Here is a 27,397-nt window from a genome sequence, read left to right as displayed (position 1 = left end):
CGCCCCGTGGCATCCTGGAGTCTGGTTGGGAGGGGCCCTCTCTAACTACCGCTCTGGGGGACGAGGACTCCCTTTGTGAAGGCAAGGGAGCTTGTTGGACACCCAGCCTGACATTCTACTGCAAGTGAGGTGGGTGAGTGGGGGCGATGGGACTGGTAGAGATCAGTGGAGTTGACCCCGTAGCCATCTGACAGGAAGGCATCAAGGGATGCTGGTAGTCCTTTCCGGTGGGAGGACGGGAGCTTGGAGCCGCTCTGAGCCGCTTGACGGGTACTCCGGGGTCTCCGACCCAAGGAGGAGAAGCCCGAGGCAGTAGCCCAGCTTCTCATCTTCCTACACCCTCTCTTGACAAGCCCAAGAAGCAATCTCCTGACACTGAAGACCTGACAAGCGACAGCGTGCGCATCATCAGCATCAACACCCTCTATCTCATTAGCACCACCGTGGACAGGATGAGTGACGTAAGTCTGCCCGCCCTCCCGGCCTCTCTGCCTCCACGGAGCGGCCGTCCGTCGCTGGGGTCGGGGAGGCAGGCTGGATGTACGGGATCTTGCTGGGTGGGAGAGGGGGCTAAAGTTGTGGAAGTCGGAGGCGGGTGTGGAGGAGTCGGTGTTTATCCCGGAGAAGGAAGAGGGATAAGTCCAGGGGATAGCGACTGCTCTCCTATTGTCTTCCCATTCCTCCGTTTCTAGCCCCTTCCCCTTTCTTCCTCTTCCTTCCGCTTCGTCCTCTTCCCAGAGCGCCCACCTGCTCTGGGGCCTATTGATCGGCCACTGTAAAGCTGGGCGTAAGAGTAGAGAGAGGAAGTAATTGATCACCCAAGGGCCCTCCAGTCCCTGGGATTTTTTGACTAATGCCTGAGGAGAATCACATCCGTGGCCAGCTGAAAGAACCCGGCGGGAGGGTTTAGCGTTCGGGCGAATAGTCGACTGGTGGTCTGAAATTGGCCTCGGGGTGGTGCGGGCGCTCGTGTGGGCCTCATCCCTTCGGGTTCTCCATGGAGCCCCACGGCTCTGGATCTTCCTGGTCCAGGAAGCCCCTGACTTTGCTCTTGGGTCTGGCGAGCGGCTGCACTGAGCAGGTCGCCTCGGTGACCAGAATCCCGGCGACTGAGCGTGGAAGGGTGCGTCCAGGCGGAGGGATGGGCGGTTTCAGGCCCCGAGGAGCCAAAGCGGCGGTGCCAGAAATACCCTCGGTGAGTTGTGTGCTCTGCCCCCGACCAGGTGCTGTGGCCCTTCCTCCTGGAGTTCCTGACCCCCGTGCAGTTTACCAATGCACTGACCCCTCTCTGCAAGAGCCTCGTTCACCTGGCCACAAAGAGGCAGGAGGAAGGAGAGAACGCGTTCCTGCTCCAGTATGACTCCCACGGTCTGTCCCGGGGCAGGGGTATTTGGGGCAGCGCCGCTGACAGTTACCTACCCCTCCCCTTGGAAGTTTGGAGCCTTGAGTGAGTGGGTCTTTCCATCTCCCTTTCCCTTCCCTTCTCTCTCCCTCTCTCGTTGCAGTAAACCTGCCCTCTCCATTTGCACTTAAGACAAGGCTCCTGGTAAGTTTTTCCCACATTGGCTGGGCGATTTGGGGGAATTTAACCTTCCCCTCCTTTTCCTTAAGTAGGGCTGAGCCCGACTCTGAAGCAGAGGGGCGTTCAGAAGGACTCGGGATGGGGGTGAATTCTTCCCCTTAATCTGGTTGTCCGAGGGCTGAAAGTGGGTGGACTCCTGGCTAGCAGGGACTGATCACCCCAGAGGGCAGGCTCCATCCTTAAGGGCAAGACCTGGCCGGCTTGGCTGTCCCTGGCCTAGATTCATCTCCGGGGGAAGATGATTTTGACTCACGGCTCCCTAGTTCCAACTGGGCTGCCCCCGGGGCCGGTGGATGGGCCGTCCAGGGGTGGTGGACTGATCTCAGCTTTCTCTGCCAATCCCCCAAGCCAGGAGTAACTCATCCTAAACTGGGGAGGAGGGCCAGACTTAATCACTGAAACTATTTCTGTTCTCTGGCTCCCTGATTAATGGAAAGGGGTCCTCTGGGGAGGTGGCCAGTACCCTCCACCCCCAGGAGAACCTGCCCGGGCCTGCCTCTCGCCGCCCTGTCCGGACGGCCGGGGCCCACCTCTCCCTGGAGCTGTGCAGCCGTGACCTTGTCTGATGGCCTTTCTGCCCCCCCCCCCCCCCGCCAGATTGTGTCCTCCCACCCTTTCCTGGGAGAGGGCCGCGGGATAGCCAGTCTGCGGCTCCTGGGCGCTCTCCACCTGAACATCCACCCCTCCGTGGGGCCTCGCTGGAAGAAGACCATACCCGCCTTGGTGGATTTCCTGGAAGGTGAAGCCCTGGCTGGGTAGGGGCAGGGAGCTGGGTGCCCAAAGAGGTAGGACGGGAGTGGGAGAGAGCAGGTCCCTATGGGGTTAGAAGCTGGCACTTTTAAGCCCACTGGCGAAGCTCTCCGTGGGAATGGAGAAGCCCCTTTCCCTGAGGCATCCGGTGGGTCTTGGTTGGGGCCCAAAATTTCCTCCTTGAAATACAGCTGAAAGGTTGTGAGCGTGGTCTCTCTCTGGGAAAGGCCCAAGTCGCCGCCAAGACCATGGAGAGCTGGTCGCTGGTCCCCCCCGGGAAAACGAGGCGGGAGGGCGGGGATGGCCTCGGGCACATAATCAGAGAAACGGGAAAAGGAGGGCGGATATTCTCCGGGCAAGCAGACCTTCAGAGAGCTCAGCCGTTGGGGAGCATGAGGGTCTGGATTGTCAGGAGGTAAACCCTACCGTAGGGGAAGATGAGTGGGGCTGCGTTCCGGCAAGGGGCGGGGCTCCGGACGGGGTTGGGTGCGGCTCTGAGGGTGAACTGGACCCGGGACCTGCCCCTGCCCCTTTCCCTCCCCCACCAGGGCTGCGGGAGGCTCGGCCAGAGCCCAGACTGACTGACTGCTTTTTCCAGAGAACACTGAGGACTCCCTGTCTCAAAAGGAGTGGGAGGAGAGGCTGCTGATGGTAAGGGATGGCCGGCTGGGCCACGAACCGAGCGGGGCCCAGAGCAGGTCGGGGTGGCGGGACCGTTTCCTTCCTAGAGAGGCTGGCCCCTGGCACTTAGAATGGTGACTTGCCAGACCCAGACTGTTGCCCAGCCCCCAGGGCAGCAAGGATCTGGCTTGGGAGACGGGCTTGGCCGAAGGGCCCCGGGTGTGAGCAGGGCAGGGCCTGAGATGTTGAGCTCGGGTGGAGGTTGCAGGGGCCGTGGGGAGAAGGAAGGGGTTCTGTCCAGAGTGATCTTGCCAACTGTCCGCTGGCCTGCTTCATCTTCTCTGAGTCTCACCCTGTCCTCCACACCCGGCCCAGCTCACTGCCTCTCCCCTCCTCGACCGGGCAGGCTTCTCTCTGCCCCGTACTGGGAAAATGAACCCCAGTACCTCTGCTGTTCAGAGTGGGGGTGACCCGGTTTTTACCTCCTGGGGCTCTCCTCTGGCTAATAGATTGTGCCCTTCCACAGTGACCCCCTCCCAGAGAGGGGACTAGAATTTGGGATGGAAAGAGGGTGCGTAGGAGGGCAAGACTGTGGTGTTGGGCTATCCTTGCCCGGAGGACTTGGTGCCCAGACGGCTGGCCCATCGACCGTGCCTACCATCTCCAGCACTGAATTAGACTGCCCCAACCCCTTAGGGGAGCACTTGGGCTCCCTTCTCCCCTCTTCCTTGGATCAGTGGCCCGTGTTCTCCTGCACAGTTTCTTCGGGACACCCTCACCGTGGTGGCTGAGAGCACTTGGATTTCCCAACTCAGCCTGGAGATGTGTCAGCAGCTGAACTGCTACAATGGATCTCCCCTAGAGAAGGTCAGTGGTGGGGCGGGGCGGGGGGTGGGTAGAGAACACCGTGGCGCTGGGGAGTGGGGCATGGGGCCGGGGGGTGGGGGGGAGAGGTTGGGCCCTGAGAAGCCAAGCCCCACCTACGACTCCCAGTAGAGGTCTCCAGTGCTCCGTCAGCAGACCTGCTTCCCCACACTCTGCCCTTAGGCAGCGTCGGGAAGAAGAAGAATGGTTAGCATGTCTCTGGGGGCCGTCTCAGCTGGAGCCCATTGGACTGAGTGTGCAAACACAGTGGGTAGCTCGGGACCAGCCCCAAGGCATTTTTCCCTTCTGAAAACCCCACAGGAGGGGCAGAGAAATACCAGAGCTGAGAGCGGGTCCTTCCGTACCCGTTAGGCTTGTGCCCTTGGGCTCCAGACTCATCCTCCAGCAGGAGGAGCTGCCTCTCGCACCTTGGGTTGGAGGCGGGCGGCGGTGTGACCGCCGCTCGCTTCTCCTAGAGAAATCCCACCTTTAAGGAAAACGCAAGTTATCCCACGCAACTGTTCTTTCCCGTGCCATGCCGCTTTTTCTTGCAGCCGCGGGTTTTAGGAAGAGTATTCCCTATCAGCGGGCTAGATCCAAAATTATGGAAAAACTGAGTGTGTGGAGCAGGAATCCAACCATGAACTGGGAAGATTATTATTATTATTATCATTATGAGTAGCTTGGGTCCTGAGCTGCCTTCCCCCACGGTTCCCGTAGAGTGCGAACAGCTTGTTCGCTGAGCTGCTGGGATATCCGGTTGGCCGCAGGCGTGTGCTCAGGGATTTAAGGAACTGTGCCCCCATCTCAGGAGACTAGCCACTGGGAATGAGCCATCCCCCGATGAGTTTGGAGTGCTCACTCGCCCTCCATTCTCCTCTTGCCTCCACCCCCTTCCTCTCCTTCCATCCTCCTCCAAACCACCAGAGCCGGACCCTGCCTGCCTGCCTTGACTTTCCCACTCCGTGGGGCCAGAGCCGGGTCGATTCCGGGCCGGCATCAGGCCTCCCGTTTCCCCGGGCGACGTGGCTAGGTCCCTAGGGCGATGGCGGCTACCTCGGGGCTCTGCAGAGGAGACTTTTCTTCCAGAATTTCTTGTATAAATGCATCGGGACGACTCTGGGGGTGTGCTCCAACAAGGATATGGTGAGGAGGCACCTGCAGGAGCTGCTGGAAACGGCCAGATACCAGGAGGAGAGCGAACGGGAGGTAAGAGCCCCTCCCGCCCGCCCCTACCCCCGACCATAAGGGCGGATGGCCGGGATGCCCCGGTGGTCGGCATCCACTTGGCAACCTAGGGTGCTCTTGGGAAGTGGACTTTAATTGCCTCGTTTTGCTTTGGTTCTTTCCTTGGCTTAATCTCTCGCTCCAGGGGTGACGGCAGTTGTCACTTGGGGCTGTTGAGGACCAGAGGGCCAAGGCTCCTTCTTCCACCCCTTAGGGCTAGCCCAGCTCTCCTGTCCTTAGCCTGGAGGTAGGGAGAGGAGAAGGGAGGGGCCGGAGATCCCAGACTGAGCCAGGCATCCACCGCCTCTCCCGCCCTAACGGAACAGCGTTCTGGGAGCGCTAACGGAGCTGGGGAGTCCTGGGCTAGCAGGTCCAGAGGGGGCCAAACGGAGCTCGGGTCGGACTGGTCAGAGAGTTGACTGAGCGAAGTGGCTGTCATGCGCATGGGTAGGGAGCGCACGATCTCAGCAGCCGGACAGCCGAGCGTCAGCCAGGCGTAGGGGAGTAAGCCCGGTTGCCTCGGGGTCGGTCGAACATCAGTTGGGGCCCTCGTGGTCCGGCAAGTAATTGACTTTATCCTGAGCTCTCGTCTCTTCTCAGCCTGTGCCGTCTGTTGAAGCTCAGAGATCGACCCGCTCTTGGCCGGAGCCCCCCGGGGCTGCCGCTGTTGGCTTTTTTTGAAGAGCCCTCGTCCCTGGCTCTGGAGAGGATGGCTCTTGCCAATGGGAGAATGGAGAGTCGGGGTAGGGAGAGGAGCCGCAAGTGCCAACCTACTCCTGGGTTGCCCCGAGGGGTCAGGGGAGACCCTGGGCGTCCCTGGGCCCTTTGGGCGGAAGCTGGTCCCGGCAGCTGAGCCCGAGTAGAAAGCTGTGTGGCCTTCCTTCCTGCCTTCCTTCCTGCCTTCCTTCCTGCCTTCCTTCCTGCCTTCCTTCCTGCCTTCCCGCCTTCCTTCCCTTCCTGCCTTCCTACCTACCTAACTCAGGGGAGCCCTTTTCCTCCTTCTCCTTCATCGCCCGCCCTCACTAGGGACTTGCGTGCAGCTTTGGAATCTGTGCAGTCACCCACCTAGACGACACTTTGGCCAAGCTCGAAGACTTTGTCAAGTCGGATGTGTTCAAGAAGACCATAGGGAGATTCACACTTTTTAAGGTACAGAGCCCCGCACCTCTGCTCGGGAGGCCTCAGGGAGCGGGCGGTCCCCGCGGGTCTGAAATCGGGAATGAATGGTCCTTTTCCTTTCTGGGATCCCCTTACTACCGCCACTTTTCTCCGACTCCTCTCCTGAGGGCGGGATTGAGGTGGGCCGGGGAGGAAGAAGGACCACTGCTCTAGAAGGAATCGCTCTCATTTGCCAGTCTCTGCCCTCCAGATTTATCCCCCTCAACAGATGGGACACAGGACTGTCTCCCCTGAGGCGAGGGGGCCGGACAGAGTCCGACACAGGCCACTGGGACCTATGCCCCAGGGCTTGGCTGCCGTCAGTCGGGCTTGGGGAAAGGGTAAGGGACTGCAGTTGGAGGAGAAGGAGCTTCACAGTTGTTGGGGGGCTGGCTTTGTCACCAATCCACCCCCAAAGGCCTGGGTCGTGTGAGGAGCCCCACGGAAGGAATCTCGCTCCCGTTCCCCGGGCCGGAGGCTCTGAGCAGGGAGGATTTTCCTGACTCCGCACGGGAACACCGTAATCAGACCATTACCTCTCTTTTTCCCCTCCTCTCCTCCTTTCCCGTCTCTTCCCCTCCTCCCATCCTTCACCATCTCTGGCACCCAGGGACTTCTCAGACCTCAGGGAAGGAACCCTCTTGGGTTGAGTTGGCCCGACGGTCCATCTGCTTTGGAGTGTGAGCTTTTCTGGGCCTGAGTTCCGTAGATTTTCTCTTTTATGGTATTTAAGCTCTTACTATGTCAAGCACTTTCTAAGTGCTGGGATAGATATGGGTTATCAAGTTGGACACCGCCCCCCACCCCCTTGGGGCTCACGGGCTAAGTAGGTCTCGAGTTTCCATTTACAATTGAGGAAACCGAGGCTTAGGTAATTTAAGTGACTTGTCCAAGGTCACCTAGTTAGCACGCGGCGAAGCTGGGATTATAACCCAGGGCCTCTGACACCCAGCCCCGGGTTGGGATTCTGACCCAGTGAAAAACCCCTTCTCCCCGCCTACCCGACCGCCTCCCTCCCCTCCACCCCACCCCCTTCAGTTTAACGGGGCCCCGGGCTGCCTAGCCGTGTGCCGCCAGTGGGGTGCAGGTCTTCCCCTCTCTCCCACGTCTCCGTTCAGGATCGCAACGATACCGAGGTGGAGAAAGTGAAGAGTACCCTGATCCTGTGCTATGGCCACGTGGCCGTCCAGGCCCCACCGGAGCTGGTGCTGTCCAGGATCGAGGCCGACATCCTCCGAAATGTCTTCCAGTATTTTAACACAAAGGTAGCGGCGAGGGGTTGGGGAGTGGGGGAGCGTCCGCAGAGGAGGGCCTATGGATTGCGGCAGCTTTTTCATCCCCGGCGGGCGCTGAGAGCTGGGGCGGGCCACCCCAGGGTGGGTCAGTCGGCCGCCGACTGGGCTGACCCGGGGCGAGGGCAGGGTGTGCCGGAGGAGGCAGGATTCTCTAACTTCATTTTGTTTTACTTTTTTTTCGTTGTTCAGGTTCTGGGAATAAAGGTAGAAACCAAGGTACAGTGTATAGGAATGAAAGCTCCCCGGTGTGATCTCCTCCTCCTCCTGCTGTCCCTCTTTGCTCTGCCTCCGTTTCTGCCTGTGTCTGTGGGGAGGCCAGAGTGCCATGGGCGCGGTGACCGGCGGTTCCTAGGGCAGCCCCGAGCTGCAGCTTGGTCGCAGTCAGGCGGGAGGCCGGAGCCCCGAGCCGTGGCTCCCGCTCGCTTGACGCTCGGGGATCTCAGGGACCGAGCCCGGTCTGAGCCTTCGATTTTTGCCTTCGCCACGGCCACCGCTCCCCTTTGGTCAATAGCCCAGGCCCAGCCTCTTCGACCGAGTTCCGGTCGGTTAGCTGGGTCTGTTCTGAGCCTCTAGTCCGGCCCCACCCGGGGCCGAGCCAGAAAGCCTTTTGCTAATGGACTTCCCTTCCTGGTCTCCGGTGGGCACTGACCGAACCCAGACGCCCTCTCCAGTCGCTTGGGGTCAGCCGGCTGGCGGCGTTTGGGTTCTTTCGCCCACACGACTCCGCAACTGACTGTACCGGAGGGGAGGCCGGAGGAGGCTTAGTGTCCTTAATTAGGTAGTGGTTCCTGGGGAGAAGAGAGAGGCGGGAACAAAGACTGGGATTAAAGAGATTGATTTGCTGGGGATTCTGACCAGATCTCTCCCCCGGAGCTCCCTTCAAGCCGCTCCTTCCAGCCCCGGGGGAGAGTTAGGGCCAGAGCCGGAGCCGGGCTCCCTTAGAGTCCGGGCTGATGCCCGCGGCGGTCCCCTCCCGGCTGTGCTCAAGCCCTCGCCCTCTTGCCGGCTCCAAGCACGCCGGACTGGAAAGGCAGGAGTGGGGGGCCATTCTCGCTGTGCTCTCGAAGCCGCGAGCAACGGGACCGGGGAGAGTCTGCTCTGGCCTCCCGGCTCTGACCGAAGAAGGCTTCAGCCAAGCCAGGGATTTCGGGACCTGCCCCACCTCCTTTCCTTGGCCTGTCGGTGTGGGGGCCCTCAGCTGCTGGGCTGGTCTCGTCGGCCAGGGTTGGACTCTGCACATTCTTTTGGGAGCCAGGACTCCAAGCTGAAGGTGGGAAGGGGGCGCTGGGGAAGGCTACTCCCCACCCCTGCCTGGTCGCCATCCGATCAACCGGGGCTCAGCTGGAGTCAGGTCTGGGCCCTGACTCCCCATCAGAATCCAGGTCTGGGCTCCCCAGCAGGGCCTGCCTCGGTCGGGGAGGGAAGGAGAGGAGGAGGAGGAAGAGGCAGTGGCCCCTCAGCCTTCAGTAGTAAGGCTGAGAGTGGACAGGGCAGCAGGTTTGGGGGGTCGTGGCCCCCTCTCCCTCAAGCCCTGGGAGGTCTTGGGGCAACTGACACCCGAGAATCATTCCCCACAGTATGGCCCGAGGCCTGCTGGGAACAGAGGGACCGTCAGAGAAAGCGGGAGATGGGTATATCTTTCTCATTTATTTTAATCACTTGTATCATTTCCTACTGCCGTTCTCATCAGTCGTTGCACTACTCGCTCTTATTTCCGTCGTATGTTTGCCGCCGTGTCTGCCTGTCTCCCGCGGTGGGCGGAATCTGTCTTCTACTTGAGTTGTACGTTTCCACGTGCCTGTCCGTCGGTGATGTTCAGTGAGCGCTCACTCTGTGGAGCCCCGGGCTGAGCGCTTGGGAGGATGCCACGGGGTTGGTGGCCACGGTCCTAGTCCTCGGGGGACTCGGTAGCCAGGCCCGCAGTAAATACCGACGTTGCTCACGGGAGCCCTGCTCTCTAGGAGCTCGCAGCGTAATGGGAGAAATCGGAAGCCTAATGGACAAATAGGGAAAAGAGGCTTGGGCGGGGCCTGGGACCCAGGGTCCAGACTTTCCCGAGTGAAAGCGCTCGCTCCGGGCTAGGGGGAGGAGTGGGATTGGACTCCCCGGGTCACTGGCCTGCCGCCCCGAGCTGAGGCAGCTCATTCTTGTCTTGCCTTGTCCTGCCCTCCTCCCCTGCTCTGCCCGGGGTGTCTCCCTTCAGGATCTGATGTTGAAGCTGTGCCTTATCCGAAGCCTGTGTATGATCAGCCAGGCCATCTGCAACAGCGTGCAGGCCACCTCCTTCGTCTTCACCCGCAAAGCGGAGCTGGTGGCTCAGATGGTGGTGAGCACGGGCGGACCGGGTCGGGGGCTGAGGGATTTGGGTTGGGGGGCGGGGAGTGGTGGTTGACCGGTGGTGATGGAGAGAGGTGATTGTTGAGACTTGTGAGGCGGGATGGGCCTTGAGACGGGTCGAGCGGGGAGAGGAGAGCGAGTGGATGTAGGCGGGCTTGTTTGAGCTCCTCCTCAAGGGAGCGTCGGGATGGGAGCTGATTGGGGATGTGGTTTGCTCCGCACAGGAGTTTATCAAAGCAGAACCCCTGGACTCATTGAGGACCCCGATCCGCAAGAGGGCAATGATCACCTGCTCGTACCTGGTGTATCCTTTTCCCTCCCGTGGGCCGGGCGAGAGCCGGCATCACCTCGGGGGCTTCCAGCTAGGGATCCGGACTCTTTCTCTCCCACCCCATTGGGGTGGGACTCCCCCCCCTACCCCGACTAGAGTGTAAGCTCCTGGAGGGTAGGGGCTGGAACTTTTTCTTCCACTGGCTGTTCTCCAAGCTCCTGGTACCCGCTCTGTGCACACAGGTGCTCAACAGATGCCGTGGAAGGGCTAGAGATCCGGGAGCTCCTGGGTCCCCTCTGCGGTCCTTAGACTGCAAGCCCTTCGTGGGACAGGAACCGTGACCGATCCGACTGTGTCGGGTCTATCCCGGCACAGTGCTTGGCACAGAGTCAAGTGCATAATAAATGTCACTGTTGTTGTTATCATTATTACATGACCTGGAGCTCCAGGTGACTCCTTCCTCCTGGCCGAAGGGGTGCACGGGCCCGAGTCCGGCCGACCTCTCTGGGGAAAGGGTTGGAACGGGCAGCCGCGTCAGCCCTGGGCCAGGCCGGGCTCCTTAACTCCTTGCTCAGACCCCTGGAGCCGCCTCTGGGAGAGACAGAGAGAACCGAGCTCATCCAGGCCTGCCTCCACAGCGTGCTGGTCCTGCCCGCGCCGGCCGGCCTGGTGGAGGACAGTGGGCAGGAGGTACGGCCGGCTTGCGGGCGGGTGGGCGGGGCCCCGGGGTTATTGCCGGATTTGCCGGGGAGCCCTCAGGCCCGCTCCCGCCCGGCCTCGTTCGGCTTCCCCTCTGAGGCTTGGGGTGGGCTGTGGGTGCCACGTGGCTGTAACCTTGGGCCACTGGCTGCTCCGTTCCCCCCCCCCCCCCAGCTCCTGTACTTTGACACCGTCAGTGCCCTCAAGGACTTGTTGACGAGCCTCATAGTGCGGGACATGACTCCACGTGGGCTGCAGGACATGTTTAAGGTAAGGCGAGGTAGGGTGGGTGTCTGTCCTAGGGATCCCCACCCAGATCTGCGGAGGGAGACCGGGCCTCTGGCGTAGGAACCAGCGGGCCCCCGCCCTGAGCCCGACCTATCCTTCCGCAGTTGGGTTCCGGGTGGCATTTGACTGTGTCCAACTTGATTTGCAAGCATCCACCCCAGCGCTTAATATAGTGCCTGGCACATAGTAAGCACTTAATAAGTACCATTATTATTAAATGCAAAGAGGGCATACCGGTCCCCGGGAACCCAGGAGCCCTGGCAACCCAAGAGGAACCCGGACGTGGACCCAACCTGGCTTGGGCTCTCAGGCGATTGGAGCTGCTTTCTCTCGGGGGCTTTTTGCTTGGAGCCAGGGTGGGCCCTGGCATGCATTTACCCTCGTGGGAGGGACCCAGGGTAGCTCCGTCTGGGCCACGCTTCACTTAGGGGAGTGTGGTTGGTGTGCCCCCTCCCCCTTCTCTGAGGCGTGCTTGGGCATTCTGAGATCCTGCTTCACCAGTCTCAGGGCTAAAGGCCCAGCGTGACTGGGCCTGGTCCCCCCTCCTAGCTTGGCTCCCCTCCTTCCCCCTGCCCAGATTGGTGACGGGAAGTCCCCTTCCTTTGCAGCATTTGGGTCCATGGGTGAAATCAGTCAAAGAGCACGAGCGGGAGCGGGCAGCGGGGGTGAGCGCCTGCCTGCTGCGCTACTTCCTGGAGCGTCTGCATGTCAGGGTGAGTCTCGCCTCCCCCACCCGGTTGGCTCCATCCCTCTCTGGCTCCTACCTTCTCCTCGCTCAGTCCTCTGGCTTTGGCAACCTGCCCCCGCCCCCCCCCCCCCCCCGGCCCCCAACTCCCCCAGCTTTTCCTCCAGATCTGCTCCCAGTCCTTCTCGGGCCCTGCCTCCGCTGCAGAGGGCCAGGTTCGCTTGCTCTCCCTGGGAATTTTCCCCTCCATCTCTTCGGACTCGAGAACTGGGCTCCGTGGTCTGGTGCTGACCCAGATTGACCAGAAATCTCTCACCTCTTTCTGCCCCCCAACCCCAGGTTTTTGAGGCATTCAATCATCTCTCGCCCTCCTACCTCACCTCGTTGATCTACTACATCCCTTCACTCCTCTAAACGCCGACCTGCTTACTGTACCTTGAGCTCGTTTAACTCTCCGCCAACCCTTGCCTACATCCTCTCTCTGGCCTAGACCTCCCTCGCACTTCATATCTAAGAGACCACCTCTCTCCCCACTCTTAAAACCTTCCTAAAATCACGTCTTCCTCCAATAGGCCTTCCGAGAGACTAAGTTCCTTATTTCTCCTCCTCCATCTCCCTTTTGGGTCATCTACGCACTTGACCTGTACCCCTTGAGCACACGATATTCTCCCCATCCTCAGCACTTACGTACATATCCCGTCTCTCCCATTTCTCCTCTCTGTAATTTAATATCCGTCTCTCCCTCTGGACCGTCAGCTCTCCGTGGGCAGGGAATGTGTCTGTGCACTGTCCCAGGGATTTGGGGGGTCTGCTTGAGGTGTTCTCCCACTGACTCTTGGTCCAGTTTCCCTCTCTCTCCGCTCTCCCCAGTCAATGGTGCCGTTTCACAACCTGGGGCTCCTGCTGGGGCTTGTAGCCCCCCGCTGTTCCGACTCGCTGGCCACCATCCGCCAACCGGCCGTGGACTGTGTGTACTCTCTGCTCTGTATCCAGCTGAGCTACGAGGGTAAGGAGTCCCCACCCCGGGAGGCAACGAGTGGAGGCCGAGGGCAGGGAAGTAGATGGGCCAGTCAGGGCTCTGGCAGCCAGGATGAGATCTTTCTCATTCTGGCCCTGGTCCAGATGCCGTCCGATCAAGCCCAGGCCTGGTTCCGGGGGAGCTTCCTGAGATCCGAAGCCTGGTTCCTGGTCTTGGGGAGCTGGCGTTCCCGGGGGCCACGCAAGAAGCAGTTGGATAGAGCCCAGGCCTGGGAGTCAGAAGGTCATGGGTTCTAAGCCTGGCTCCGCCATTGTCAGAAGCGGCGTGGCTCAGTGGAAAGAGCCCGGGCTTGGGAGTCAAAGGTCATGGGTTCGAATCCCGGCTCTGCCACCTGTCAGTTGTGTGTCTGTGGGCAAGTCACTTAACTTCTCTGTGCCTCACTTACCTCATCTGTAAAATGGGGATGAAGACTGTGAGCCTCACGTGGGACAACCTGACTTACCCTGTATCTGCCCCAGCGCTTAGAACAGTGCTCGGCACATAGTTAAGCGCCTAACAAATACCAACATGACGATGGTGATCTGTCTGCTCTGTGACTCTGGGCAAGTCACTGGATTTCTCCGTGCCTCAGTTACCTCCTCTGTAAAATGGGGATCGAGACTGAGACCCATGCGGGACAGGGACTGTGTCCAACCGGATTTGCTTATATCCACCCCGGCACTTAGCACAGCGCCTGGCTCATAGTAAGGGCTCAACAAATGCCATTATTACTATTATTATTACCTGCCCATCACCCACTAGAGCAAAACTCTAGTTCTCTATAGAGAACCTGAGCCCCTCTGGCTTCTGCCTGGGGATTGAGGGTTTGGCGTTGTGGTTTCCTTTCAGCTTTCCTCCCTCCTCCCTCCCCGACGTTGGCCGAAGCCAGCCGCGGAGCTCTCGGGAACCGCTCCGATCCGACCTCGGCCCGAGCTCCCCGTCCCGCTTGGGGGAATAGGCCGGGCGCCGTCTCCACCCCAACCCCGTCGATGAGGGAACGGCCCTCCCCGGGTCCGCTCCTGCGGGGAGACCGAGGCCCAGCCCAACGTGTCCAGGAGGGGGCGCTCCAGCCCCGGCCCTGAAGGAGGGAGCCTGGGGAGCGGGCCCGGCCCTGACTCTCTTGTAAATCCTCCTCCTTGCAGGGTTCGCCCAAGATCACCGGGACGACCTGGTGGAGTCGCTACTCTCTCTGAAAGATGGCCTGGTCAACCCTGACTACTCGGTCCTCTTCCATACCTGCTTCAAGATCGCCACGGTGAGGCTGCCCACCGGCACTCACGGTACCACCTGGGCCCCGCTGGCCCTACGGAGGCCACCTCCTCCTCCTCCTCCTTCTCCCCTTCTTCCTTCTTCCTCTTCCTCCTCCTTTTTCTCCTTTTCCTCCTCCTCCTCCTCTCGTTTCCGCTTTTTCTCCCTATGCCAGACCATAGTTATCTACTCCTGCCAAGTGGCCTCCTTCCCAGGGGAAGGAGGAAGTTTGAGGTCTCTTCTGGGACAGGCATGACAGAGAAAGGAGGCCAAGAGAAAGAGCCTTCCAGCCCCAAGCCGGTTGTCCGTGAATATTCCGGCTCCTTCCTCCACCTCCTCTTATCTGTTCGGGGAGAACCGAGCCCAGTTTGTCCTCCATGGACTGCAGCCACCACCGTGGTCGGGATGTGAGGGACAGAAATCTGCAGCAGGCCACGCCCAAAGTCTGGCTTTGCCTTCCTACCCCGACGATCCCGGCAAACCCGGCACCTTTCTCCCTGGATCCCGGCTTCTCCCTCAGCTGAGAAAACGGAGCTGCCGGGGAGGGGTGGGAGTGGGAAAGCCTTGCCTCGTTCCTGAAGGGAAGTGGAGAGGTAGGGAGGTTCGGAAATGATCCCGGGGCCCGGCGGTGCCGGAGCTGGAGATTGGAGGGCCTTGGTGTCTGGGTCCGGTTCCCCACGGCTGGCAGCCGGGCTTCAGGGAAGAGTTAGGTTGCCCTCTGCCTGGTCTGCCCGGAGGGTCCCGGGAGCCCGGGCCCCAACCCGTTTTGCCCAGGTGCCCAGGCTGAACTCTGAAACTTGGAGCATTATTCCCAGAGGCCCCAGCTCGCAGGCTTTGTTGCAGCCAAACCCGGTCTCTACCCCTTCCTGCTCCCCAGGGATCCGGAGGGAGACCGCGAGACCAGTTGTCTCTGGGAGGCGGTGCTTGCGGTTCTCCCTGCTCCGGGCCCGGAGACCCGGTGGGGGGGTCTCCCTCTGACTCTCTCCCCACTCGTGCCAGGTCATCGGGAAGCGGCTTCCCCCCGACCAGCTCATCAGCCTGCTGTTCGTCATGTTCGAGGCGCTGGGAGATGCGGACAAGAACTGCTCCCGAGCGGCCACTGTGATGATCAACTGTCTGCTGAAGGAACGGGGCTCGTTGCTCCTGGAGAAGGTCCGTAACCGCCGCCCAGCCCGCGGGTGTCGGGAGGCAGGTGGCCGGAGCCGGGGCCACGGTGTGGGTCTGGGTTGACCGCCGTGTCGGGGAGCCCAGGTTCTGCTTGGAGGTCGGGATCATGCGAGGACGGAGATGCGCGTTTGCTAGAGTCGGGGTGCTGGGGGGCCCCAGTAGAGAGCCGGGAGCCATCCCAAAACTTTGAGTGCCTGGGGCTGGGCCTGGCCGCTCTGAGCCTATCCCCTGTTTGCTCCTGGACCTCCATCGAAGGGATAGGCCTCAAGATTGGCAGCTCCAAAAGGCCTGCGGCCCAGCCAGCTATGGCCAGAAGCCCCTGGATAGTGAAGTTGGACCCTTAGGTTTTTCTGGATCGAAGCGAGGTGAGGAGCGTTCTCCCTCCCACCGGCCCCTTGGGCCATAACCGGTCTGGAGAGGTCTTGGAAGATGAAGCGGCTGCCCTTTCTTTCCCCCCGGGGGTTGGGGTCTAACTCCGCTGTCAGTCAAGGGGGCCTCCAGGCCCAGCCGACGCCGTCTAAAGGGACCAGTGGCGGCCGGCAAGGGGAGCATCTTCCCTTCGAGGGGGCAAAGAGGGGCCCATCCGAGCCACGGACAGGAGGCCCGGGGCCTGGACGGGGCCAAGTTCCATGGCGGAGAGGTCCCGGGCCAGGGGGCGCTCGGCTTCACCGGCGGCCAGGCGTGCAGAAAGAAGGCTCTGGCTTCCCCCTCGCTCGGTCCTTAAGCTTTGGATCAAGTTCTCCTCCGGTTCCCACCGCTATTTGGGGGCCATAATTGGAAACACCAGTTCCCTTCCCTTCTTGGGTTTCCTGCTGCTCCCTTTGCTGAGGCCCTATGCTCGCACCCCCCGTTCGAGTGGCTCCGTGCGATCGCTCCAGCTTCCATATGACTCACCTTTTGGTCCCGGCCAGCCGAGCCCAGATCCTGAAACCTGAAGCGACGCTAAGCCCCACCGAGCCGGCGAGGCCCGGGAGCCTAGCTGGGGGCAGGGAGCGCGCTGGGGCCGGGAGTCACGGTCCCCCTCCCGAGCTCCAGTCAGTCAGTCAAGCGTATTTATCGAGCGCTTAACGTGTTGGGAGCACTGTCCTGCGCCCTTGGGAGAGGACAATGTAACAAGCATCCTGGTCTGCTTGCTTGGGCTGGGGATGTTGACAGAGCGTCAGGCAGTCTGGCTTCGGAGGTTGGGGCAGGCGGTCTTCCTCGGGAGAGGCCTGAGGGCAACGGGCCGTGACAGAGAGAGCGCGTCCCCAGCTTGCTTCCCTGAGCCTGGCAGCTCCACGGTGTCCTAAGAAGGGGCAGCCCTTAGGGCTGGGGGAGAAGAGGAGGTGACAGAAACCAGAAGCCCTGAAACCCTCTTTGGCCTCGAGGAAGTAGGGGATGCTCAAAGGGCAGTCAGGGGCACGATTTCGAGGCCCTGCCGACAGTGGGTTCTGTGTCCCCAGGGTGGGTTCAAGGTAGTTGGGGCCGGGGAGACCGGCTGGGACAGCGTACACCTCACCGGGTACAGGTGAGAGGAGGCGAGACCTCTGAGTGATGAAGCCGAAGGTTACAGTGCATTCCTACTCTCCCCTTCAGGTGCCTGAGATGGTGGGACTGGTGCACAGTAAGCTGCAGGAGGTCTCTGAGGAGCACGTGCAGAAGGCCACCCAGCAGACCGTGTACATCCTGGCTTCCCAGCACAAGGCCGCCGTGGTGGGCAGCCTCCTGGCCAGCGCCCTCCCGTTCGACAGGTACCGACCGCCCCGCGGGGTCAGCTGAGCCGGGGCCGGGCCAGAGAGCGTAACCCGGCCTAGGTCGGGTCCGCCGTGACCTGCACGGAGCCGGCCGACGGCTTGCCGGCCAGGACGTCCCCAACCGGGAGACCGGGCCCCGGGTCCCTGGGGGGCGCCGAGCCCCTCTGCCCTAATTTCCCCTTCTCAGCGGGGCGGCTCGAGGATCCCCTCGACTTGGCCCTGCTCCGACCTCATCTTTTCCTAAGGGTTCCTTGGTTCCCTCGCCTTTGGGTAGCCCCTTGGAGCTTCTCGGCTGGGACACGGAGATCTCCCCGTGACAGCCCGGGGTGGACGAGAGTCCCGCGGGTGAGCCGTCAGGTTGATGGCTCCTCCAGCCGGGACAGAGGCATCCTGAGCCCAGCTGGGGCTAGGAACCTAGCTGATGACTCCAGAGAGGGCTGGGTGTTTCTATGTGCTTCCTAACCCTTCCAGGGCTACCCCACTACCAGCGATGGGAACAGCCTGAGACTGTGTTTGAGGGATTGCTCCATTTGGGTGGTGTCTCTTCCTTCCTAGGCACCACAGGGGCATTTTCCTAGAATCTGGGCACGCCAGCCCTGAACCCGAGGGAGTTTCTCCAGCACCTTGCCACGTTTCTGCCCCGTTAGCCTGTGTCCGAGCCAGACTGGCCCCGGGAGAGCTCTGCAGGCTCCCAGTGTGGGTGCCCTGGGCCTGTCTCTGGGGAGACCCAGCTTGCAGGGCTCAGACCTTGGTGGGGTCTAGCTGCCCAGCCCTTCGATTAATTGCCCATCTATCTGGGGGACGCCATCGCCTCCCTCGAGCTCTCCCCGGAATGCTGGCGCAGACGGCGAGACTGCGGTGCCCACGCAGCCGCCTCGTAAAGCCTGTCCTTTGGCTGGAGGCTGGTGCCGGGCGGGTCCCAGCCTGACCCAAACCCAAACTCGGACGGAGCCTCCACAGTTCCACCGGGCCCGGGCCAGGTTAGCGCAGCTCCGGCGCTCGTTCCTCGCAGCTGCACCCGGCTGACCCGAAATTGCTCCGGCGCATCCTCGGCGTCTGTTTGGCCCATCCAGCTGGCCGATCGGCAGCTGGTCGGCAATATCTTCCCATCGTCCGTTCTCCTCCACCAGCCTGTCCGGAGGAGCCGGGCTGCAGCCACGCTGCCCGAACGGCAGTGGACCGGCTCCGTTCCGGGGCTTCTGCGTCCCGGGTCGTGCTGCGACGTGACGTTGGGCTCGCAGATAACACTGATGAGACCGTCCGAGCCTTGCCGACCTTCAGTTGGTTGTACAGCCTCGGGTCTTATTGCCACCGCCTCCTTCTGCCGGTCTTTCAGAGGACACGCCGGCCCCCTGGATTCCATTTTCTTAGTCCCATCTGCACAAGATTGCACCCGCTGCCCAGGTAGTGAAATTCCACGGCATCTTTCAGCTCCGTTTCCAGCTCCGGTTTCAGCCGGCTTCGGATTTCACAGCATAGGCTTGTCTGTGAGGTCCGGCCTCTAGGAGCGACAGCAGTACTGTGCTGACTCTCAAGTGGCCCGTGGCCTCTGTCTTGTTTGGGCTTTGAGAAAGAGGACTCGTCTATGCCCTGGATGACTTTTGAGAATGTTTATAATCTGCTGTGTTTCCCAAGGGTCTGGAAACACCATCATCCCACTTCCCCGGTCTCGAAAAATCACCCGATCGGACAGACCTAGGCCATCCCGATGAACTCGGGAACCAGGTTTGCTAGGAGAAGGCAGAGGTCAGGAGGCCTGAAGGGGTGCTGTGCTTGGGCACGGTGGATGAGACCGGGCTACGGGTCCTTCCGGTGTCGCCCGCGCCGCTCTTTCTGCCACCCAGAGCAGCTCCTGTTTGCTTCACTCTCTTGCCGCCCTGCAGCGGTGCTGGCAGCAATCAGTGGGGTGTGCTGGAGAGGCATGACTCCGTCCAGGATCTCTCAGAGAGTAGAGACCAGTGTGCTGCCTTTTGCCCGTTTCTTCAGGGAGATGTTGCCGATGTCTTTTTTTTTTTTCTTAATGGTACTTGTTAAGCGCTTACTGTGTGTCAAACACCGTTCTAAACGCTGGGATAGGTACAGGTCAATTAGGTCGGTCCCAGTCCCTGTCCGGGCTCACAATCAAAGCGGTCTCTGGCGTTCCTTCCCTGCTCAGGGACCTTGACATCGCTCAAGGTTCTGACCGCAGCACTGCCCTGTCACGGATGCGACCGAGTCCGTGGGCTCTGCCTTAGCAGCTTCCCGGTTCCCGGTAGACGGCTTTCACCAGCCCGGGCCAGACGGTGGTCCGGCCAGGGCAGGATTCCATCTCCGGCAGTCCACCCGGGCTCTTGGAGGAACCCGGGCGATGGTGACCCGTATTGACGTCCCATCCTCGGGATTTGGGATGGTCCCTCCAGCCAGCCTCCAGAACTCTCCCTCCCTACCGATATTTGGACCTGCCGATTTATTTTTTTTCCAGCCCGCGCAGCATCCGGTGGGAACGGGTTCCTGCCGAGGAAAGATTTGTTTCTTTTGAATTCCTACCTTCATGCTTCAGTGGGTGCCTGCAAACGGGATCCCATCGCTTCCAAATCCTCTCCTGCTCTTGGCTGCGGGTAGAAGCCGGTTCTCCCAGGGGGGCCGCTGGTCAAAGTCTGTGGTTTGAGGAGCCCCCGTTCTCTTTAACTCTCGTTGCTCTCCGGGATTCTGACTTCTCCAGGCCCCTCGGCCGGATCTTAAGGCCGAAAGGTGCTGGCCTAGTCACTTGGCTCTGAATAAGCACTTCTCTGGTCCGAAAGGCATTCCCCGGGGCCCTGTGGGTTCTGTCGCCGGGCTGAAAGGAGTGGTCGTCTGCTGGCTCTCCACATTGGCCATTTTGGCTGAGACCTCTGAACCTTCCCTTGCCTTCTACTCGGGCCGGGGATATGCTGGAGGCCCTCCGCCACCGTGGGGCTGTGGTCTTGGTCTCCTATGGTCTGGGAGGAAGAGGGCTACGGAGAGCCAGTTGAAGGCTCTCCTGAATGGCCTCTCCCCAGACCTGAGTCACCAGATCTTCCCAAGGCCCCGGGCCACATCCTCTCGCCGTCGGATTGGTGGCCAAGGGAAAGGGTCTGGGGAGAGGAGCGGAACACTGTCAGGGCCCGGTTCTGCAGTAAATGACAGGCAAAAAAAAGCCTCCGACTTCCTGACTTCTTTAGAGAGCCGAGAGGTGTCAGTGGAGGAGCTGGTCTCGGGTGTCCACTATCCCCCGAGTGTCTCTCTTGGGCCTGAAGGGCTCAGATCATCCCACTCAGATCCTTAGGTTCAGTTCGAGTGGCGGAGTCAGGCACCCCGGAGCTGGAAGCAAAACTCCCAACAGACCTGCTTCCGGCCCGACGGGGAGAGGGGTACCGGCCTGCCAGTCGGGAGCCTCCGGGCACTTGTCCCAGCTCTGCCGCCGGTCGGTTCTGTGACCCTGGACAAGTCACTCTCCCGCTCTGAGCCTCCGTTTCCTCGTCTGTAGAACGTGGAGAATCATTTCTGCCTCTCCCTTCCTCGCGAGGCCGTTGTGGGGAGAAAAATGAAAGGGTTGATGTGAAAATGCCCCGGGGACACACGGGGACTTACATGGATGGTGGGTGGGGATTTGAGTGTCAGGGCTGGGCTTCCCCGCCGCCGCCCGCCCCGTCTCATCCCGGTTGGGATCAGGAGGTGTTCACCGGGTGGTCAGCAGGTGCGGAACAGGCGTGTTGTCTGCGCGGAGTCGGGGGGAAGGGGCCCGCGACCGTTTGGCCCTGCCCCGGGTCAGAGCCGGTTCAGGCCCGTTCTGGGTCCGGGCCAACTGCCGCTCTGTTCCGGACCCTTCAGGGGAAGATGGAAGTCGCGGGAGGCCCGAGCCGGCTTCACCCCCTTCCCGGGGAGCATTGTCCAGGGCAGACCTCCAGGGGTGGCCCCAGGCTAGCGGGAACCGGACCGGCCGGGTTGGGACTCGTGCTTCCAGGTTGGCGCGTCCGGGGGGGGGGACCTTCCGCTTGCTCCAGGTCAGCCCAGGGGACAGGCTGGCGGTGGGGGCCGGGGGTAGGGGAGCATTCCCTGGAAGCCCTTGCCCGACCTCCTCCCCCCGCCGCCCCCCCCCCCCCCCCAGCCATCGGGCCTGCCCGGGGCTAGGATCCGCGGGCGGCGGAGGTCAGATAGGGGTGTCGGAGGGGGATGGGGGAGGGGGACACACGAGCCGTCCGATTCCCGACCTCTGACCCCGGGCCCGGAGAGAGCCTCCGTTTGCCTCCCTCCGCTCCCTACAGACATGTGTGCACCATGTGGAGGGCCCTGGCGTCGGAGCCCGGCCTGACCGGCCAGATCCTGGAGCTGCTCCTGGAGAAGATGAACAAAGACGTCCCTTTCAAAGAGAACAAGCCTTCCCTCCTGAGCAGCAGTTACGACCGGATCGCCACCGTCCTCCCGCTGGCCGTGAGTGGGTCCCCTTCTCCTCCTCCCGGGCTTCCTCCCGCCCGGGGGACTGGTCCTGGGAGTCTCCGCCTCCCCCGGCCCCCCCCCCAGGAGAGGCTTTCCCCACCCTCCCTCCACCTGGCCCACTTTCTTCATTTCCTTCGCCCGAGGCTGGTGCCCGGCCCAGATTCTGGAAACCTGCATCCCTGCATAATGCCTATTAGCGCTAATCCACAGGCCCATAAAAAGCCTCTCAGGTGTTCATCCCCCAGGGAGATCATTTTGCGTTTTATCCCTTGAAAAAAAAATAAACTCAGCTTGGCAGCTTTTTAAGCAGGAAAGCAGCTGTGAAAATTTCCTCCCTCTCTGAAGGACCAGGTTCAGAGGGGACGGAATCCGTCACACTGAAAGGGGACACTCTGTCCCCGCCTCCCACCCCGGCTTTTTTAGCCGCCCCGGGGAGGTGATGGGGGCGGTGGGGGGGCAGCCTCATTACAGCGCCGCCGTGTGCCTCGTCCCCCCCTCCCCCCCGCCCGACCGGGTCCGGCGGGGGGTGTGTGCCCACGGGCGACGCCTTCCCGCTTATAAAACGTGAGACGGGCCATCTCCTGCCCTCCCAGTCGCTCCCTCTCCTCCCCCAAGGCCAGAAGTCGGCCTCCTGGAGGTTTCCCAGCTCCTGGGGCTTTCGGGCTTCAGCGAAGCAGGGTCCTTTGGAACGGTGGCTTTTAGGCTCGGTGCCCGCTCTTTCCAGCTTTTGATATCGCCGGTCTCCCCCCGCGCCCCCCCACCTCCCGAGCTAAGGGAGGGCCGGCCCGCCGGTAATCGCCCGGCTCGTCAGGGAGCCGGAATCGGAGACGGGATCTGGTTTTCCCCGGGCCCCGTCCCGCCTGGGGCCGTCCCGCGGGCAGGTACCTCTGCGGCCTGGAAGATCCTTCCTCTAATCCCCGTCTTCCCCCCTTCTCCTCTGTCTTCCCCCTCCCCTCCCCCCCAACTCCCACTTCTCTCCCTCCAGGCCACATGTGCTCTGTATGAGATCATGTCTGCTCCAGAGTCTGGGGCAGCGGTGCTGGGGCTTTACCCGGAGCTGTTTGTGACCCTCCTGCTGCGAGTCAGCTGCACGGTGGGTGTCCAGCTCCCCAGGGGCCTCCAGTCCCGGGAGAAGAAGAGCGGCCACTGCGGCCCGGGGCCCAGGACCCTTGACCCCTGCAGGTACCGCCTCGGCCAGCTGCCTCGGGGCTGCCGCTCTGCTCCCCGCTCCTTGCCATGTGGAACTGATTTTTGTTTTTCATCAGCGTGATCACCCGGGCCGGGGCGGTTGGGGGTGGGCGAGGATCGGGGGGCCGGGGGGCCGGGGGGCCGTGATGGCTGGATAATACTCGCCAGAACCAGTCAGGGTTTACCCGGTTGGGAGACGCCACTCTGGAGGAGATGGGTCTCCTCCTCTCCCCCTCCCAACTCTCCCTCGTTTTCCCCCTCCCTTTCAGGGCCGACTGGGGCGGGGGACATTATACGGATTGCTCAGGACGGAGGGGGGCTTCGCCCTTGGTCCAAACAGGGTTCTGCCTCCAACGGGGAAGGCCGGGCTGGGGTGGGGGGGGTCTCCGGCCCCGGGCCCGCGGCAGCGGGTCCCCCGAGGGCAGCGGGAGGTGATGACCTTCCCCGGAGGCCTGGAGATCCAGGGCCAGAGCTCCGCCTCCGGAGCTGCAAGTGGGTTGGCCCAGAGCCAACTCCGGGAAACTCTTTTTCCGTGTCCGGGTGTGAGGCTGCGTGGGAGCAGACGGCACTCCGCCCCCCCCCCCCCCCCCCCCCCCCGGGACCCGGTCCGGAAGCCTCTGCCGGTTCACGAGGGGACTGGGTAACCGGGAGATGGACCGAGGACTTCCGAGGGGGGACGACGGCTGTCCCGCCTCCGGCCGCTCGGGCAGGGCTGCTCGCCCGCGCTGTCTCCCGACGCCTCCTCGGGGCCGGATGGCGTCCGGTCCGGTGGCGTCGGCTCCCTGTGGGGTCCCCCCTCCGAGCGGAGGGGGTCGGGGCGGATCCCTGCCCGAGAGGGATTCTCGCCGTCGGGCTCTCGAGGCGTCCGGCCCCGCCGACCCCCGGGAAAGGAAGAGCCCCGAGCCCAGCCGGGAGCGGGGCTGGCGGGCGTCTGCTTGGCACGTGCTCGGGGCTAGGCCCCTGAGTGACGGCAGCGCGCCCGGGGCCGTGACGGCTCCCGTGAAATATGAGTGCCGCCTCTCCCTCTTCCTCCTCTCTCCCCCCACCCCCGTCCCTCCCCCCCGCCACAGCGGGAGCCCCTCAGCTCCAAGCTTCTGAAATCTCTGCCGCAGACGCGCCAACCCCGACGGCGTCTGCCCAGCCGGGCCTCTTTTCCCCGCAACCGTTCCCCGCCAGGAGTAGGTCGCGCCCGAGGCGGCCTCACGCGATTGCCACCTGAGGCGCCTTCTCGGGGGTTCCCTTGCGCCCCGGCTGCCACTACCCCCGGAATCCCCGCCGCCCCTCCTCCCCCCCCAACTCCCTCGTCGTATGAGCCGCGGGCTCCCTAGGGGTTCATCGGGCTCCTCGGCCCTTGGAGCCGGGCGGCGGAACCCTGCGCTCGGCTCCCCCCCGGGGCGGGGGCGGTGGGTTTAAGATGGCCCCGGCTCGGCGCCCGCCCGGCCCCATTTGAATTCCAGCCTCGTTCGGCGGTCGGGTGGGAGTCTGCCGGAAGCCGTGGCCGGACCCCCGACCCGCCGGGAGGCGTCTCTTCTAACCGGGAGACGGACGGAGCCTGATTTCAATTGCTAATGGACGCCTTGGCCGACGGTGGGTCCGATGGGTCCGGATTGGTCTTATCTGACCCGGGTGCGGAGCGATAGGCCCCCTTTCCGGCTCGGGGAGCCGCCGCCGATTCCGACGGTGGGTCTTTCCGGCGGCAGGGGCTCGGTGAGTGGAAGCAGGTTATTGTGCCGGAGAGCGACGCCGCCGACTGATTAGAATTCTATTCAGACCACATGTCGCGGCGCGGCCCGGGCCCCCCAGCGGCGCGCGTGTGGGTGTCTTCTGGGCTTCCCTCCGGAGCCGATCCCCGGCGGGAAGTCATCCTTAGAGACCGGCGGGTCGCCGACACGAGGCCCGCTCTCCCTCCCCTCATTCGCAGCTTCGCAGGCGCCGGCCGAGCCGGAAGCGTGCGGCTGGGTCTCGTGGGCGTCCTGGCCAACACCCCCCCGGCCCCTCTCCCGCCTCCCGCCCTCCCGTTCCCGCCCGGGCATTGGGAGGCCCCGGGAGCTGCTCGCATCCTCCCTGGATGGGGTGGAGGGAACCCCAAACCGGCAGCCCCTCGAGCCGGGAAGAGGGAGAAATGCCCTCCCTGTGGCTCTGAGCCCAAGAGCTAGGGCTCTCCCTGCCGTCGGGGTACCCTCACCATCCCCCCTTCTTCTTCTCACCAGCCGGGGTCCGGCTTCTTTCTGTCAGAGCAACCCTCCCCATCCCCCCCGACCTCCTGGGACGGGAAGCAGAGCGTGTTGGGGAAATCAGTGGTATTTACTGGGCACTTACTGCAGGCAGAGTACTAAGTGCTTGGGAGAGAACGACGCCTCCGTTGGTAGAGACACTCCCCACAAGGAATGTAGGCGAATTGAGGGTTTTAGGGAAGACCTCTTGGAGATGTGATTTTAATAAGGCTTTGAAGATGGAGAGGGTGATGGTTCTTTGGCCGTGAAAGAGGCGGGACGTTCCGGGCCAGAGGCAGGGCGTGGGCGAGGGGTCGACGGTGAGGTAGACGAGACGGAGGTCCGGTGAGTGGGTTGGTGCTAGAGGAGTGAAGTTGCAGGCTGGATTGTGGTAGGAAATCAGCGAGGTAAGGTAGGAGGAGCAAGGCGATCGAATGCTTTAAAGCCGCGGGTGAAGGGTTTTTGATTGATGGGGAGGTGGGTGGGCGACCACCGGAGGGAGGTTCTCGAGTGGGGAAACGTGGACCGGACGGTCGTGTGCAAGAACGATGGGTGGAGCTGATAGAGTGCGGACTGGAGTGGGGGAAGAGGGGAGGTCAGCGAGGAGGCTCACGCAGTAGCCAAGATGGGATAAGATAAGCGCTTGTTGGCGGGGTCCGGCTCGGGCCTGGGACAGCCCGAGGGGCAGAGGGCCCAGGCAGCGGAGGTGTGGTGCGGAGGGGGAGAGCCCCAGCCGGATGAGGCGGCCCACGACCGGGCAGAGCTCTCCACACGTGGCCCGGAAGGTGTGAGAGGAGCGGTGGGGACGGCTGGGCGCTTTATGGAACAATTAAAATTAACAGCCCAGATGTGGCCGCGCCACAGTGAAGCGGGAGTGAGGCGGGTGCTCTGATGGGGTGCTGGCTGGCGGGGACGTTTCCTTCTGCGGCCGGAGCTCCGGGCGGCCGGCCGCCCTGCTCCCGGGCCCCGGCGGGCGGGCGGGCGGCGAGGGCCCCAGGTGGCCTGGGTCTCGTTACTGGTCCCCAGGCGCCTCGCCCTGCTCCCCTGAGCTCCTCGGCGATGGCCGTTTCTGTCGGAGCGGAGGTCCCTCGCGGCTCAGAAGGGAGCGGGACAAAGTTAGACTCGAAAATCCTCCGCACTGCCCCCGCCGCCAGCAGAGGCGGGCGAGTTGGCGGTCCCGGGCCGGCCCTCTGCGGCCCTGCCCTCCTGGGCCTCGACGGACCAGACAAGGTGGGGGGCCGGGGCCGCCGAGGGCGACGCCCGGCACCCTTCCCGCGTGGGGAGCGTCGCCTCTCCTGCTGGGAAGCAGTGGGGATGGCGGGTGGGGAGATGGGGGCGGTTTTCTCGTCCGGGCTCGGCTCCGCCTCCTCCGGCATCACGGCCGGTCCCTCCGACCCGGCTGGCCCGATCCCCGAGAGCCTCGACCTCTCCGCGCTCCTCTTAAACCAACCCGACTTCCTCTGGCCCGCCCGTCGCCCGGTCCCTCCGCGCTAACACCTTGGGCCGCCCTCGGGATGCCCGGCCCCGCGTCTCCGGGGAGGCGGGGGAGGGCCGGACGATCCCCGGGGGCCCCCCGGACCCCTCGCGGTCGCCCTCTTACCCGGTAGAGCTGATGGATCGTTCTGTACAGTGGCGCCGTGGAGACCCTGCAGGCCATGCTGCTCCGTGGGGGTGGCGAAGAGGTGGTCAGGTCCGTGGGACTGGCTGGAGGCTGGGAGCTGATGACCACCTTGGATGGGCATCCCGAGGGCACGGCGCAGCTCGCCAGGTAAGAGAGGGGGACCCCGAGGGGCAGGCTGACGGGAGACGGACCCGTAGCCGTCGGGGGAGGGGTTTCCCGGCCCGGACCCCGCGTCGGTCACGTTCTCCTTCAAGAGGGTGGCTCCCTGGTGTCCGGACGGCCGGCAGGGCGACCCTTCCCCCCGGGGTCGGAGGGCTCGGGGGTGGGGGGGAGCGGGGACTCCTACCGGGTCCCGCGAGAGACCCAGCTGGCTGGAAACAACCTGCCCGGAGCCCCTGCCTCTGCCCCTCTCCCTCCCACAAGCGAGCCTTGTGCCCAGCAGAGCCAAGCAGCAGCACCACCCGCACCCCCATCACCTCTCCTATGCCCTCCGCACCCCATCTGGGAGGGAGGGTTGCCCCTTGGGCTCACCCCGCCGTGCCAACTAGGACCCCGGCGCCCTGACGTGGGCAAAGCTCCACCCAGTCACCGGGGCCATCCGAGGGAAGGCCCCGCCCCACCGGTGCCGGCTTGTGGAGCACCTGCCGTCCCCGGGAGGAGGGACGATTCCCCCCCGGGGACCCAAACCGCCTGCCGACTCTGTTATCGGGCCTCTCCCGTTCCCCCCGGCCCTAGTCCCGGCGGACTCGGCCTCTTCCCCCGTGGGCGTCGGACGGCCCCACGGTGGGCCGGCGGGAGGGGCCGAGCGCGTTCGGCTACGGGGGCGCCCACGTGCCCGCTTATCCGCAGGGCCATGGCCAAGCACGCCGGCCCCCGGCTGCCCACCGTGGTGAAGACCCTCGCGCCGATCCTGAACAGCGTGTTCGAGATCCAGCGGGTCACCGCCACCGCCTTCTTCGCCGAGGTGAGGAAGGAGCCGCCCCCACCCCCCCGGGCCG

At 63.0% G+C, this 27,397-nt stretch overlaps 1 protein-coding gene and 1 long non-coding RNA gene across 5 annotated transcripts in view; one reads left to right on the top strand and one right to left on the bottom strand.

Moving 5' to 3' along the window:
- MROH1 (maestro heat like repeat family member 1) overlaps window positions 1-27,397 on the top strand; it is a 53,237-nt gene that overhangs the window by 22,980 nt on the left and 2,860 nt on the right. For 3 of the 4 annotated variants that reach the window (XM_039911697.1, XM_029062441.1, XM_029062443.2), the window contains exons 14-36: window positions 354-461; window positions 1,224-1,368; window positions 1,506-1,546; window positions 2,180-2,321; window positions 2,931-2,983; window positions 3,713-3,820; window positions 4,907-5,026; window positions 6,071-6,193; window positions 7,321-7,467; window positions 7,687-7,713; window positions 9,701-9,823; window positions 10,059-10,138; window positions 10,681-10,795; window positions 10,979-11,074; window positions 11,701-11,805; window positions 12,648-12,783; window positions 13,938-14,050; window positions 15,043-15,195; window positions 16,786-16,940; window positions 21,206-21,371; window positions 22,363-22,559; window positions 26,409-26,546; window positions 27,249-27,363. In XM_039911697.1, coding sequence (XP_039767631.1) covers window positions 354-461; window positions 1,224-1,368; window positions 1,506-1,546; window positions 2,180-2,321; window positions 2,931-2,983; window positions 3,713-3,820; window positions 4,907-5,026; window positions 6,071-6,193; window positions 7,321-7,467; window positions 7,687-7,713; window positions 9,701-9,823; window positions 10,059-10,138; window positions 10,681-10,795; window positions 10,979-11,074; window positions 11,701-11,805; window positions 12,648-12,783; window positions 13,938-14,050; window positions 15,043-15,195; window positions 16,786-16,940; window positions 21,206-21,371; window positions 22,363-22,559; window positions 26,409-26,546; window positions 27,249-27,363 — 2,706 coding nt within the window. The remainder of the gene's footprint in view (window positions 1-353; window positions 462-1,223; window positions 1,369-1,505; window positions 1,547-2,179; window positions 2,322-2,930; window positions 2,984-3,712; window positions 3,821-4,906; window positions 5,027-6,070; window positions 6,194-7,320; window positions 7,468-7,686; window positions 7,714-9,700; window positions 9,824-10,058; window positions 10,139-10,680; window positions 10,796-10,978; window positions 11,075-11,700; window positions 11,806-12,647; window positions 12,784-13,937; window positions 14,051-15,042; window positions 15,196-16,785; window positions 16,941-21,205; window positions 21,372-22,362; window positions 22,560-26,408; window positions 26,547-27,248; window positions 27,364-27,397) is intronic. The other variant, XM_029062442.1, reaches the window with a different exon arrangement.
- LOC114811121 lies at window positions 24,964-26,460 on the bottom strand. The gene is made up of 2 exons (XR_003758824.1): window positions 26,379-26,460; window positions 24,964-25,138 (listed from the first exon to the last, which is right to left on the bottom strand). It is a non-coding gene; the product is annotated as an uncharacterized LOC114811121 (long non-coding RNA).

This window comes from Ornithorhynchus anatinus, chromosome 4 (genome assembly GCF_004115215.2).
Source record: "Ornithorhynchus anatinus isolate Pmale09 chromosome 4, mOrnAna1.pri.v4, whole genome shotgun sequence".
In the NCBI taxonomy this organism is placed as follows: domain Eukaryota; kingdom Metazoa; phylum Chordata; class Mammalia; order Monotremata; family Ornithorhynchidae; genus Ornithorhynchus; species Ornithorhynchus anatinus.
This window is presented reverse-complemented; position numbering and strand designations above follow the sequence as displayed.